The 15,651-nt window shown below is 44.9% G+C and overlaps 1 protein-coding gene across 1 annotated transcript in view; it reads left to right on the forward strand.

The window, feature by feature from the left end:
- Positions 1–4,620: 4,620 nt before the first annotated feature.
- Positions 4,621–15,651, forward strand: part of cfap251 (cilia and flagella associated protein 251) — an 81,416-nt gene continuing 70,385 nt past the window's right edge. The window contains 1 exon segment of the mRNA XM_078227536.1: positions 4,621–5,163. Coding sequence (XP_078083662.1) covers positions 4,621–5,163 — 543 coding nt within the window.

Consider the following 15,651-nt stretch of genomic DNA (forward strand, 5'->3'; position numbering starts at 1 on the left):
CCGACTGGAATGAGTAATTTGATCCAATCTGTTTGGTTCCCTTGGAGAGCAATATATACCCGTCAGAAATCGAATCCAACCTATTTGTGGTACGAATGCTGCCCATCTATTAATTATTTGTCATGCACAACAATCTGTGGCAGAAACACTGTGGGGGAATTGTAATATTGATGAAAATGTGGATTTAGGTGTGAACACAGTAAGAAGTTTAACAACACCAGGTTAAAGTCCAACAGGTTTATTTGGTAGCAAAAGCCACATAAGCTTTCGAAGCTCTAAGCCCCTTCTTCAGGTGAGTGGGAATTCTGTTCACAAACAGAGTTTATAAAGACACAGACTCAATTTACATGAATAATGGTTGGAATGCGAATACTTACAACTAATCAAGTCTTTAAGAAACAAAACAATGGGAGTGGAGAGAGCATCAAGACAGGCTAAAAAGATGTGTATTGTCTCCAGACAAGACAGCCAGTGAAACTCTGCAGGTCCATGCAACTGTGGGCGTTACAAATAGTGTGACATGAACCCAATATCCCGGTTGAGGCCATCCGCGTGTGTGCGGAACTTGGCTATCAGTTTCTGCTCAGCGACTCTGCGCTGTCGTGTGTCACGAAGGCCGCCTTGGAGAACGCTTACCCGAATATCAGAGGCCGAATGCCCGTGACCGCTGAAGTGCTCCCCAACAGGAAGAGAACAGTCTTGCCTGGTGATTGTCGAGCGGTGTTCAGTCATCCGTTGTCGCAGCGTCTGCATAGTATCGACACAGATTTAGGTGTGGGCAGGGCTTGAATTTGATGAAAATGACAGGGTACATGGAAACTGGCTTAAACACACCAACCTCTGGGTGGTGAATCTCTGGAATTCTCTTCCCCAAAGGGTAGTGGAGGCTGGATCATTAGAAATATTTAAAATGCAGGTCGATAAATATTTGATAGATCAAGGAATAGAGAGCTCTGGGGAAATGATACAGAAAAGGAGTTGAGGCCGGCATAGATCAGCTATAATCGTATTGAACTATAGGGCAGACTTGAAGGGCCTTGCGGCTTTCTAATTCTTGTGTTCTTGTGTTTAAATAGGGCACTTTTGGCTTCATGGTTGTAACCTCTGGAGAGGCAGGCTGTGATCTGAATGTGTAAATAAGAATATTCCAATACTGTTTAAATGGCCATTTACATTTAACAGCACGTGCAAAGATTCTCTGGGGGGAATTTTACCATTTTGAGTCTAAGTGCTGGATCTGGGCGTCAAATAGATCCGCGCCTGGAATCCTCTTTCCAGCGTGCCCATACACGTTTTGCCGGCTCCGGCCCGATCCACGCTGTGTGCGGGGCTTAGCGCTGTCGGACCGATCGGAGCTCTGAACTGCGCATGCGCAGTTCAAAAAAAATCTGACAGCGCGCCTGGGCGCGAGAGAAAAAGCAGAAAGTGGAGAGAGCGGCTCTCTGACGGTCATCCTCTAGGTGGGGGGTGGTTGGGTTGGGGGTGAGGGTGGGGTGGGAGGGGAGGGGGTGTAACCGATCATCCCCGGGGGGGGGGGGGAATGGAGAGGGGGTGTGATATCTCATCCTCTGGTCGGGGGGATTCCGCTGCCTGTCTGCGGCCGATCCCTCCTGGCACCATCACTGGTTCACTACCAGCCACAGCCATCTCTCCCGCTCTCTCGCACCAGCAGGGAAGAGTAATCTGTGGCTGGTAGTGTCCCAGTGATGGTGCCAGGAGGGATCGGCCGCAGACACGCAGCGGAACCCCCCCGACCAGAGGATGAGACGTCACACCCCCTCTTCCCCCCCCCCCTCCAGGCGAAGATACATCACACCCCCTCTCCGCCCCCCCCCCCCCCCCCCCCCCCCCCAGGGGATGATCGGTCACACCCCCTCTCCTCCCCCCCCCCCGCCCCCCCCAGGGGATGATCGGTCACACCCCCTCTCCTCCCGCCCCCCCAGGGGATGATCGGTCACACCCCCTCTCCTCCCACAACCCCCCTCCCCAGGGGATGAGACATCACACCCCCTCTCCTCCTCCCACCCCCCCTCCCGCCCCGACCAGAGGATGACCTGGGTCAGGGAGCCGTTGCAGTCTCTGACCCCGCTCTTCGGAGGCTGCAGCGGCGACTTCAGACTTTTATTTTGCAGGTCGGTAACAGCGCGGACGCGGATCGGGCCAGAAGACGGTAAAGTGGGATTTGGTGAAAGGGTTGGGCGTGCGGTTCATTAAGTCGATTTAAATGCATGCAAATGCATTTAAATCGTCGGGCCGCCCGATTCGGGCGCGGGCCGGACCTGCGCCCGAATCGGGTGTCGGTAAAGCCGCGATCTGCTCGGATTCGGGTGCAGATCGCGGTATAGGCCCGACGCCCAACTTTACCGCGATTTTCGGGCGCGAAGGTTTGGTAAAATCAGGCCCTCTGTGTCCACTGAAACTTACATTGGACCAAGGGGCGAAGAACCCGCTGAGTTTATCCAGCATTTTCTGTTTTTACTTCAGATTTCCAGCAACCACAGTATTTTGCTTTTATTAAGGTGAGAAGAAACTGCATTTAATGGAAATCTGAAAAACAGAAATGGTGGAAATATTCAGTGGACCAAATAGCACTCTTGAAGAGAGAAATAAAGTTAACAGGCCCAATCTTACAGGGATTCGAATCACTGTCAGATTGCCATTTCACTCCTTTGTCTGTACTAAGATGGAGCTCCATATTTCTGGTCCAGGCTTCCAAATGGGGTCAATTCAGAAATGCATCCCTCAGAACTACACCATGACCAATCAAAGGCCATAAATTCCTCTTTGCTGTCCACACCACTGGAGGAATGTGGTACCTATTGACAATACACCCACCTGAGGCCCAGGATAGTGAGGATCCTGGCCACAGATGAGTGAGGGCGGGGTGGGGGTCATGAGGAGGGGGTCACTAGCTATGTGGAGAAAAGCATGGTTAAAAGAAAGGGCAGATAGGTGGCTATTAGCAGTCTCTTTCATTCTGCGTACGAGGTGCCTTGATCAAGTGCTGTGCCTGATAATGAGGGATCCTTCCAGGAGCCCAGAAGCCCATTCTTCCTGTGTGGTGACAGCCTATCTGTCACAGGTTGAATGCCAATGGTGATGGGATGAGGCCCTTAAATAGGTGTTACTGAGCCACTTAAGGGCCTCAACTGTCATCGGGGTGGGTAGGCAGTCTACTAGCTTTCCCACCTGAGGCTTAATCGGGCAGAGGCAGGAAGGCAACGGGGTCCCCACCTTGTGCCCAATTAAACGCCCTCCATAGGGAATGGTGTTAAATTCCACCCATTGATTCCCAAGATCAGCAATGGCTGACATCATGGCTGCCTTAGGTTGCAGCTTAGTCAAAGACCAAGAGCAACAGCAGCAGCCTGCCGTGGAGAGATAGCAGAATTCAATATTTCATTATTCTGTCATGGAATTTGAGTATTTGACAAGGCCAGCAGCTGTTTGTCTATCCCTAATTGCTCTTGAGAGCTGCCTTCTTGAACTGCTGCAATCCATCTGGTGTAGGTACATGCACAGTTATTAAGAAGGGAATTTCAGGTTTTTACCTCGCAACAAAGAGGGAATGGCATTATAGTTTCAAGTCAGGATGGTGTGTGGCTTGGAAGAGAACTTGCAGATGGTGGTGTTCCCATGTGTCTGCTGTCCATGAGTGACTATTCATGAACCAGGGTGTACAGGCAGAGGCTTAGCTTCCTTTACCTCTCAGAATAGTAGTGTTCCCAGCGGTTTGGATGGTTGGTGCTGCCTGGTTTCTGTGGGCTCCTAGAAAACCTGCTCCTGGCTGGACCTAGTGACAATGCATTACCATTGACTGTGAAAGTGGCCACTGCCATCGTCAGAATCATATCCAGAATCTCCCAGTTGATTTCATATAAATGCAGGCTACTGCTGGGTTGTTTCTCAGGGCTGGTAATTATGTAGACCTCAGATGTGACACCAGTCAGAATGAGTAGCTACTCAAGTTTACATTTTGGGCTGGCTCCCAAGGGTTCATCAATGACTGCTGTTATGATCCTGGAAGATCCAGTTAGTGACTGTAGAATCCCTACAGTGCAGAAATTGGCCATTCAGTCCATCGAGTCTTCATCGACCCTCCAAAAGAGCACTCTACCTAGCCCCACTCCCCCCACCCTCTGTCCTTAACCCAGCACATTGATCATTGCTAATTCATCCCTGCACATCTTTGGACACTAAGGGGCCAATCTTCATAACCTGTACGTATTTTGGACAGTGGGAGGGAACTGGAGCACTGGCAGACACAAGAATGTGCAAACCCAAGGCTGGAATTGAACCCGGGTCCCTGGTGCTGTGAGGCAGCAGTGCTAACCACTGTGCCACCGTGCTGTCCGGTAACAAATGCGACCAGTAACATTTTGTTTAAAGTAGACAAAGTTTGAGATCTAAAATACCCACTAAAAGAATAAAGCCACAAAAAATAAACTTGACTATGCAAGGTCAGAAAGATAAGACAATTTACAATATCTATTTTAAGTTAATCATGCATGTTAGAATATGTCATCCTCACTGACTTTTAATGGCATACTGAGGTTGATGATTTGTCATTTGGGGAATTGTAGACTAATTTGTGACATTTCTTTTATTCAGTTATTAAGCATGGCTGAAAGTGAACAGGATCTGACTGAAGATGCACCGGGTGGAGATGCAGAGGTACTGGCTGAGGATCCTCAAGAACTACTTAAGAATGTTGAAGAACCTTCTGATCAAGAGGAAGATTTGCAGCCAGGGAGATCGCCTCCAGGTGAAATTCAGTTTTCCCCTGGCCCTGAAAATGCTACAGAGAATGACAGTATTTCAGCTCCTGAAGATACAGGAGAGCTAACCACTGATAATCTGATTGTGAGTGCAAACACAGGAAGTGAGGCCAGTCACAGTGAACAACTACAGGATGGAGTGGTCGTTGAAGGTCTAGAAACAATCAGCGATGCAGGGCAATCATTGCTTCCATCAGGTGATGATGAAACTCAGTCAGTTGAAGGAAAGGTGCACGATTTTGGAGAACAATTGGAAACTGAAGAACAAACTGATCAGGTGCAAGCAGAGGTTCCTTCACCAACGCTAACTGATGCTCCGCCTCCGATTGCACCTCTAACTTGTTTAGAAATAGGTGGTATCTCAACTTCTCAGAACACAGGACAGGTAGATACTAATAATGATATTGCAGGTGTTATTTACTTTTTAGTTTCCTTTAAATGGCACTTAATACTGTGATATAATCAGAGCACCCCCCCCATGCATTCCTGAAAGTGCTGTTATTTTGCCAATTTGCAGCTAAAGTTCAATTCCTTTAGAAAGTTTCCTAAAATTTGTAATTAATACTTTAATCTTTCTATCTTTTACGGGAGGTTTCATATATAAAGTCTAGTAAGAATATCAAACCATTGGAGTTTACAGAGCAGAAGATGGTCATTTGGCTGCCTGCATCTGTGCCATCACTTTCCAGAGTGAACCAAAACTGTTTCCGTTGTCCTGTATTCCCCTCATACCATTATATGCTACTTTGCTTCAAATTGTAATTAAGCATTGTTCAGCAAAAAGAATTAGCACTGTTGAAAAACTGTACAATAGATGTATGTGCATTTGTGACAATCTGGAAAATGCTACAATATTAGTTTAGTGACAGCGTAAAACACTGCTGTTAACTACTTCTGATCCCACTGATATTGTTAAATGTGTTGGCCTACCACTTTTTTGGTAAAATTATTTGCTGTATCAGCTGAAAAACAATGAAAGCTGTTTAAACTCTGGTATAAATTGCAATCATTTGATAACACCTAAATGGCATGTTATCATATAGCTTTAGGATAGTTCTGTACTGTATTTTCCATTGCATGCTTGCAATGGGAAAATCAAAAAAGAACCCCCTTCTGTACCAGTGTGGTATTTAGCTTTCCCATGGCAATCTATCTGTGTAATCAAAGAGAAATTTCCACTTAAAGGAAACTTAAAGGCAGTTTTATTTGGTGGACTAAGAATATGTATTGAGACCACTCAATGTATTTCACATTTCTCATTTTTGATTAGTTTAACTAATCAGCATAGTGAGCTGGTTTCTCAGCACAGGATTGGGTTTAGTATGAGCTAGTAGATTTTGCAGATTAATGCTTCAACAATAGTGCGAACATATTTCCCAAATGGAATTTGGGGACACACAGGGTGAGAGTACAAAGTAGCCAGGATGGAAAATGTGGGTCACACAGTGTAGTGAGACAATTTTTTTTTTGGCAGCTTTTTGTTTTAGTTGCACATATATGCGAAAAATTCAAATTGAGCATGCATATAATTATCACCAAGGAGATAGCTCAATTTTAAAGCAGTTCAGGAAACATTTAAAAATAACTCAATAAGCTTCTTGTACCCAATGTCTATATATGGCTTAGTCTGTGTTGACTCAATTTTGCAAAAGAATCAGTAACAGAATTTGAACCAGCATATAGAACATAGAAAGCCACAGCACAAACAGGCCCTTCGGCCCACAAGTTGCGCTGATCATATCCCTACCTCTAGGCCTATCTATAGCCCTCAATCCCATTAAATCCCATGTACTCATCCAGAAGTCTCTTAAAAGACCCCAACGAGTTTGCCTCCACCACCACCGACGTCAGCCGATTCCACTCACCCACCACCCTCTGAGTGAAAAACTTACCCCTGACATCTCCTCTGTACCTACCCCCCAGCACCTTAAATCTGTGTCCTCTCGTAGCAACCATTTCAGCCCTTGGAAATAGCCTCTGAGAGTCTACCCTATCCAGACCTCTCAACATCTTGTAAACCTCTATCAGGTCACCTCTCATCCTTCGTCTCTCCAGGGAGAAGAGACCAAGCTCCCTCAACGTATCCTCATAAGGCATGCCCCCCAATCCAGGCAACATCCTTGTAAATCTCCTCTGCACCCTTTCAATGGCTTCAACATCTTTGCTGAAATGAGGTGACCAGAACTGCGCGCAGTACTCCAAGAGGGGTCTAACCAGGGTCCTATAAAGCTGCAGCATTATCTCCCGACTCCTAAACTCAATCCCTCGATTAATGAAGGCTAGTACGCCGTACGCCTTCTTGACCGCATCCTCCACCTGCGAGGCCAATTTAAGAGTCCTATGGACCCGGACCCCAAGGTCCTCCTGATCCTCTACACTGCTAAGAATGGTACCCTTCATATTATACTGCTGCTTCATCCCATTGGATCTGCCAAAATGGATCACTACACACTTATCCGGGTTGAAGTCCATCTGCCACTTCTCCGCCCAGTCTTGCATTCTATCTATGTCTCGCTGCAACTTCTGACATCCCTCCAAACTATCCACAACACCACCTACCTTGGTGTCGTCAGCAAACTTACCAACCCATCCCTCCACTTCCTCATCCAGGTCATTTATGAAAATGACAAACAGCAAGGGTCCCAGAACAGATCCCTGGGGCACTCCACTGGTCACTGACCTCCATGCAGAGAAAGACCCCTCCACAGCCACTCTCTGCCTTCTGCAGGCAAGCCAGTTCTGGATCCACAAGGCAACAGCCCCTTGGATCCCATGCCCTCTCACTTTCTCAAGAAGTCTTGCATGGGGGACCTTATCGAACGCCTTGCTGAAGTCCATATAGACCACATCCACCGCTCTTCCTTCGTCAATGTGTTTGGTCACTATAAAAGTAGCTATATGTTTAGTGGTATCTTTTTGTTGTTTGATCAATGCCCTCCCTCCACTTGGATATGGAAAATGTAGACTAGTATATTGAACATTACACAGATTGCCTTTTCTGATAGTTTGTAAATATCGAAAATTCTTTCAAAGCAGAAATTACACTTCTTTGACAACACAATTTTCATTTTGCACCAAATTTTGGATCTTGAGTTTTCTGCATCATGTACTGTTCAGTCAACATTATAGCTATTGCAACTGCCATAGTGCTGTAACATCTATGCTATAGTTTATACTGATAATAACAATGATGGAACATGGTATGATGGCACAGTGGCATTGCTGCCTCAATTCCGGATTCCATTCCGGCCTGGGGTATCTGTGTGGAGTTTACACATTCTCCCCGTGTCTGCGTTGATTTCCTCTGGGTGCTGTGGTTTATTCCCACAGACCAAAGATGTGCAGGTTAAATGGATTGGCCATGCTAAATTGTCATAAGATGTATAGGTGAAATGGATTAGCTTCAGACAAATACTTCATACCTTACCAACTTGCAACAGATCTAATATTTTATTCTGACCTGTGAGAATCACCTGTAAAGGTGTACGCGTGTGTGTGTGTTTTAATTGAGCTGAGAAAAGATAATTGAGACATTTGTCTTAACAAGTTGAGGGAAAGAGTAAAGATGCTCGATGTATTCATTTGTAAGGAAGCTTTTCATGTCACATGGTTTATAGGGAAATAGATTAAGTTTAGAAATTTGCATTAGGAGATACAAAGAGATCTGTTGTTTTCAGTTGTTACATTTCAAAGTGGAATTAAAGTCTTTGACAGCTTGCAGAGGTTTCAGAAGTAAAGAAGAGGGGGTTATTTAATTGTCTTTGACCCAGAAGTGGACGTCATAATAAAACATGCAAGATTTTTATGTTTTGAAAAAGTTAAGTTCAAAGAAGTGCTGAGGGTAATGGACTCACAGAACAATGGAAAAAAAGAATATTTAAGGAGAGATGTTTGAAGCTGTTGATTGTGTGAGAAAGACCTGCTGGAAACAGCTCTAGGTTGGAAGAGGTGCAGCTCGAATCAGCCATCCAGTCAAGTCTGAAAAGTCTTGAGGCTGTAAAAATCAATCTTGTCCTGAAGTCCTGGGTTTCTACAGCAGAATGGAAGAGAGTTTGAGAGGTTGTGTGGTATGTATTATTAAAGTGACAGTGGTTTTTGCTCTGGGGTAATATTATTAAATTTTTATGTTTAAACAACGATAAGGCAGTGTTGCTTGGGTGGTGTTTACTTGTGGGTCTGACTAGATAGGGAGTCTTTTTGGGGGAATGCTTTGAAAGACTAATTTTAACTGTGTAATATAATCTTGTGTGATTAAATATGCTTCTTGTTAATTTTAAAATACCAAAACTGTTACTGGATTTCATGCTGCTGAGATGAGTATATTTTCTTCTTATGGTAAGAAGTCTTACAACACCAGGTTAAAGTCCAACAGGTTTATTTAGTAGCAAAAGCCACGAGCTTTCGGAACAGGCTGTCCCTTCGTCAGGTGGGTGGGAGTTCTGATTACAAACAAGGCACAAAGACACAAACTCAATTTACATGAATAATGATTGGAATGTGAGCCTTTACAGCTAATCAAGTCTTAAAGGTACAGACAATGTGAGTGGAGGGAGCATTAAGCACAGGTTAAAGAGATGTGTATTGTCTCCAGACAGGACAGCTAGTGAGATTTTGCACATCCAGGCAGGTTGTGGGGGTTACAGATAGTGTGACATGAACCCAATATCCCGGTTGAGGCCGTCCTCATGTGTGCGGAATCTGGCTATCAGTTTCTGCTCAGCGATGTCGTGTGTCGTGAAGGCCGCCTTGGAGAACGCTTACCCGGAGATGAGAGGCTGAATGCCCGTGACCACTGAAGTGCTCCCCAACAGGAAGAGAACACTCCTGCCTGGTGATTGTCGAGCGGTATTCATTCATCTGTTGTCGTAGCGTCTGCATGGTTTCCCCAATGGTTTCTTCTTATGGTGTGGAGATGCCGGTGTTGGACTGGGTGAACACAGTAAGAGTTTTAAGAACACCAGGTTAAAGTCCAATAGGTTTATTTGGTAGCAAATACCATTAGCTTTCGGAGCGCTGCTCCTTCGTCAGATGGAGTGGAAATCTGAGAGCAGATTTCCACTCCATCTGACGAAGGAGCAGTGCTCCGAAAGCTAATGGTATTTGCTACCAAATAAACCTATTGGACTTTAACCTGGTGTTGTTAAAACTCTTACTGTGTTCTTCTTATGGCCCAGTTAGCCAGGTTTTCCCTCTGGGATTTGGTTTGCTTGGCAATTAACATCTATTGTGGTCATAATGCGTCATACAGAATGTTTATATACTCTGTTTAATGTAATACTTTGTTTTCAATGATTAGTTCATTCAAGTTAAAGTTTTATATTGTGATGTAAACAATAATAATTTCAGATTTTATTTTGACCAATCATATTGAGAATGTCAGGGTATTTGAAATTTATAATAGAGCTTGAGTCTGATTTGTAATTATTTTCACATTTGTATTGTTTGAAAAGTTATCTATTCTATAAAAAAATTAACGGATGTAACAGATTATGATCATCTTTACAAAACAGTTGAGTATGGACCATTAATTTTATTTTGTCTTGCATCTAATGAAGGATGGGCAAGGCGCAGATAGTAATGAAGCAGATGGACAAATGCGCATTACCTCAGCCCCAGCAAGATTACGTCCTGATGTTGCGTTCTGCGTACCTAGTGCATTAATTAATGATATGTGCAGCTGTATAGATCCAATGTCAGGCCTAGATTCATCTATGGTTGAGACTTCTGTCTGTGACACTGTGTTTGAAGAAAACTCCTACATTAAACAGAATTCTTTGGTAAGAAATTATTTTGTTATTACCACCATCTGAAATTAATTTGTTGAACAACAAAGAATATTGTCTATCATCCCTTACACTCATTTATTTGTCTTCACTTTTACATTTTACTTCCATACCATGCACTATTTCCCAATCAAATGAACTGAAAATTATGTTGATGCTGTTCTTTAAGAAGCCAGAGGGAGGTATGTGAGAGTCTTTAGTGAATTTTCTTCTGGAAATTGCCCAGCTGAGACGGGGAACTGATCAGATGGGAAATCGTGGTTGTAAATTCATGTTGGCACTGGAGTGCACTGTGCCACTATAATCTCATCTTCCTAACATCTGTACCTCACCACTTTAACAGTGATAAAAATGAATTTTACTTTACTTCACTTTACTCTTGGTAAATCATTGTTATATAAGGTTTTATTGAAAATGTGTGACTGAAAATTTATGTTTGCTCTTGAGGTATAGACATATAAAGTTATAATATTTATTCACACATTGTGACTTCAACATAATATTAACTGTTGTACAATATAATTGTTTAATACCTGGAAAGCATACAAATCATTTACATACAAAAATCTAAAGATAGAACAGTTTTACTTTCTTTTACCAGAACTTAGTGTGGTCCTTTGGAATAAACCACGATACTCCAGTGCATGCTCTACATATTGATAACCGGAGGTTGATCCTTTACGCTTCTTCACACACTGCAGTTATGAACAATTTTTCAATTACCCGTCAGCACCTCTTACAGGTAGGTAATATTTGGTAGAGCTTTCTTTCTCTTTCATCAAGTATTTTGAAGAGGGGTGGAGGTTCATGCAGAGCAGAAACACCAGCATAGACAAGTTAGTTCTAATGGGTTGTTACTGTGCTGTAATATTCTATATAATTCTGTATATGTTCTATGTTCTATGTATAATTCTTCAAAAAACTTTTAATTTTTGGGAAACAGTACAGCGCAGGAACAGGCCCTTCGGCCCACCAAGTCTGTGCCGACACAGATGCCTCTCTAATCTAATATTTTCTTCTCTCTGTGGTCCATATCCCTCTATTCCCTGCCTATTCGTGTGTCTATCCAGATGCCTCTTGAACGTTGTTATTGAACCCGCTTCCACCACCTCCTCCAGCAGCACGTTCCAGGCATTCACACTCTCTGTGTGAAAAACTTGCCCCTTACATCTCTCTTAAACTTTCCCCCTCTCACTTTCAACCTTTCCTCCCAAGTAATTGACTCTTCAACCCTGGGAAAAAGACTCTGACTATCCACTCTATCCAAGCCTGTCATAATCTTGTAATCCTCTATCAGGTTCCCCCCTCATCCTCCGATACGCCAATGAAAACAATCCCAGTTTGTTCAACCTTTCTTTGTAGTCCATATCCTTCAAACCAGGGAACATCCTGGTAAATCTCTTCTGCACCTTTTCTCATGCATCAACATCCTTCCGGTAATGCAGCGACCAGAATTGTACACAATACTCCAAATGCAGCCTAACCAAAGTCTTATCCAGCTGCAACATGATTTTCCAATTCTTATACTCAACGCCCCGACTGATGAAGGCAGCATGTCATACGTCGTCTCGACCACCTTGTCCACCTGAAGTTGCCACCTTCAGGGAACTGTGGATCTGAACGCCTAAATCCCTCTGTATGCTAATATTTCTAAGGGCTCTATCATTTACTGTATACTTTCTTTCAGCAGTAGACCTTCCAAATCGCATCACCGCTCATTTGTCCGGGTTAAATTCCATCTGCCATCTTTTGGCCCAGGTGCCCGGCCGATTTATATCCTGCTGTATCCTCTGACAATTCTCCTATCCACTACTCCCTCAATTTTTGTATCATCTGCAAATTTACTAATCAAACCACCTACATTTTCCTCCAAATCACTTATAAAACACCAGAGGCCCCAGCACTGATCCTTGTGGAACACCGCTTGTCACAGATCTCCAGTTAGAAAAGTACCCTTCCACTGTTACTCTCTGCTTTCTATACCCAAGCCAGTTTTGTATCCATCTTACCAGCTCACCTCGAATCCCAAATGACTTCACCTGCTGCACCAGCCTGCCATGAGGAACCTTATCGAAGGCTTTATTAAAGTCCATGTATACAACATCCACTGCCCTGCCCTGGACAATTTTTAAAATCATTTCCTCAAATAACTCAGTCAAGTTTGTGAGACATGACCTCCCCTTCACAAAACCATGCTGCCCATCGCTAATAAGCCTATTCTCTTCCAGATATGAGTACATCCTGTCCCTAAGAATCTTAGAAACATAGAAAAACTACAGCACAAACAGGCCCTTCGGCCCACAAGTTGTGCCGAACACATCCCCACCTTCCAGACCTACCTATAACCCTCCATCCTATTAAGCTCCATGTACTCATCCAGGAGTCTCTTAAAAGACCCTATTGAGTTCGCCTCCACCACCACTGACGGCAGCCGATTCCACTCGCCCACCCCCCTCTGTGTGAAAAACTTCCCCCTAACATCTCCCCTGTACCTACCCCCCAGCACCTTAAACCTGTGTCCTCTCGTAGCAGACATTTCCACCCTGGGAAAAAGCCTCTGAGAGTCCACCCGATTTATGCCTCTCAACATCTTATATACCTCTATCAGGTCTCCTCTCTTCCTTCGTCTCTCCAAGGAGAAAAGACCAAGCTCCCTCAGCCTATCCTCATAAGGCATGCCACTCAATCCAGGCAACATCCTTGTAAATCTCCTCTGCACCCTTTCAATCTTTTCCACATCCTTCCTATAATGAGGCGACCAGAACTGAGCACAGTACTCCAAGTGGGGTCTGATGAGGGTTTTATATAGCTGCATCATTATCCCCGGACTCCTAAACTCAATCCCTCGATTGATAAAGGCCAGCACACCATACGCCTTCTTAACCACCTCCTCCACCTGCGGGGCCGATTTTAGAGTCCTATGGACCCAGACCCCAAGGTCCTTCTGATCCTCTACAGTACTAAGAGTCTTTCCCTTTATATTGTACTCCTTCATCCCATTTGACCTACCAAAATGGACCACGACGCATTTATCTGGGTTGAAGTCCATCTGCCACTTGTCCGCCCAGTCTTGCATCCTATCTATGTCCCTCTGTAACTTCTGACATCCCTCCAGATTATCCACAACCCCACCAACCTTCGTGTCGTCGGCAAACTTACCAACCCATCCCTCCGCTTCCTCATCCAGGTCATTTATGAAAATGACAAACAGCAAGGGCCCCAGAACAGATCCCTGGGGCACACCAAGAACAAGAACAAAGAACAGTACAGCACAGGAAACAGGCCCTTCGGCCCTCCAAGCCTGTGCCGCTCCTTGGTCCAACTAGACCATTCGTTTGTATCCCTCCATTCCCAGGCTGCTCATGTGACTATCCAGGTAAGTCTTAAACGATGTCAGCGTGCCTGCCTCCACCACCCTACTTGGCAGCGCATTCCAGGCCCCCACCACCCTCTGTGTAAAAAACATCCCTCTGATATCTGAGTTATACTTCGCCCCTCTCACCTTGAGCCCGTGACCCCTCGTGAACGTCACTTCTGATCTGGGAAAAAGCTTCCCACCGTTCACCCAATCTATCCCCTTGATAATCTTGTACACCTCTATTAGATCTCCCCTCATTCTCCGTCTTTCCAGGGAGAACAACCCCAGTTTACCCAATCTCTCCTCATAGCTAAGACCCTCCATACCGGGCAACATCCTGGTAAATCTTCTCTGCACTCTCTCTAACGCCTCCACGTCCTTCTGGTAGTGCGGCGACCAGAACTGGACGCAGTACTCCAAATGTGGCCTAACCAGCGTTCTATACAGCTGCATCATCAGACTCCAGCTTTTATACTCTATACCCCGTCCTATAAAGGCAAGCATACCATATGCCTTCTTCACCACCTTCTCCACCTGTGTTGCCACCTTGAAGGATTTGTGGACTTGCACACCTAGGTCCCTCTGTGTTTCTGTACTCCTGATGACTCTGCCATTTATTGTATAACTCCTCCCTACATTATTTCTTCCAAAATGCATCACTTCGCATTTGTCCGGATTAAACTCCATCTGCCACCTCTCCGCCCAATTTTCCAGCCCATCTATATCCTGCTGTATTGCCCGACAATGCTCTTCGCTATCCGCAAGTCCAGCCATCTTCGTGTCATCCGCAAACTTGCTGATTACACCAGTTACACCTTCTTCCAAATCATTTATATTTCTCACAAATAGCAGAGGTCCCAGTACAGAGCCCTGCGGAACACCACTGGTCACAGTCCTCCAGCCGGAAAAAGACCCTTCGACCACTACCCTCTGTCTCCTATGGCCAAGCCAGTTCTCCACCCATCTAGCCACTTCTCCTTGTATCCCATGAGCCTTAACCTTCATAACCAACCTGCCATGTGGGACTTTGTCAAATGCCTTACTGAAATCCATATAGACGACATCCACGGCCCTTCATCAACCGTTTTTGTCACTTCCTCAAAAAACTCCACCAAATTTGTAAGGCGCGACCTCCCTCTTACAAAACCATGCTGTCTGTCACTAATGAGATTGTTCCGTTCTAAATGCACATACATCCTGTCTCTAAGAATCCTCTCCAACAACTTCCCTACCACGGACGTCAAGCTCACCGACCTATAATTTCCTGGGTTATCCCTGCTACCCTTCTTAAACAACGGGACCACATTCGCAATCCTCCAATCCTCAGGGACCTCACCCGTGTCCAAAGAAGCGACAAAGATTTCCGTCAGAGGCCCAGCAATTTCATCTCTCGTCTCCCTGAGCAGTCGAGGATAGATGCCATCAGGCCCTGGGGCTTTGTCAGTTTTAATGTTCCCTAAAAAACCTAACACTTCCTCTCTTGTAATGGAGATTTTCTCTAACGGTGATAACTTCCCTCCGAGACACTCCCGGTTAACAAGCCCCGCTCCTTCGTGAATTCCGATGCCAAGTATTAGGATCTCCCCTATTCCCTTGGGTTCTAAGCATAATTCCCCTCCTTTGTCCCTGAGAGGTCCGATTTTCTCCCTGACAACTCTTTTGTTCCTAACGTAAGAATAGAATGCCTTAGGATTCTCCTTAATCCTGCCTGCCAAGAACATCTCGTAACCTC

The sequence above is a fragment of the Mustelus asterias genome, chromosome 13, assembly GCF_964213995.1.
Source record: "Mustelus asterias chromosome 13, sMusAst1.hap1.1, whole genome shotgun sequence".
In the NCBI taxonomy this organism is placed as follows: domain Eukaryota; kingdom Metazoa; phylum Chordata; class Chondrichthyes; order Carcharhiniformes; family Triakidae; genus Mustelus; species Mustelus asterias.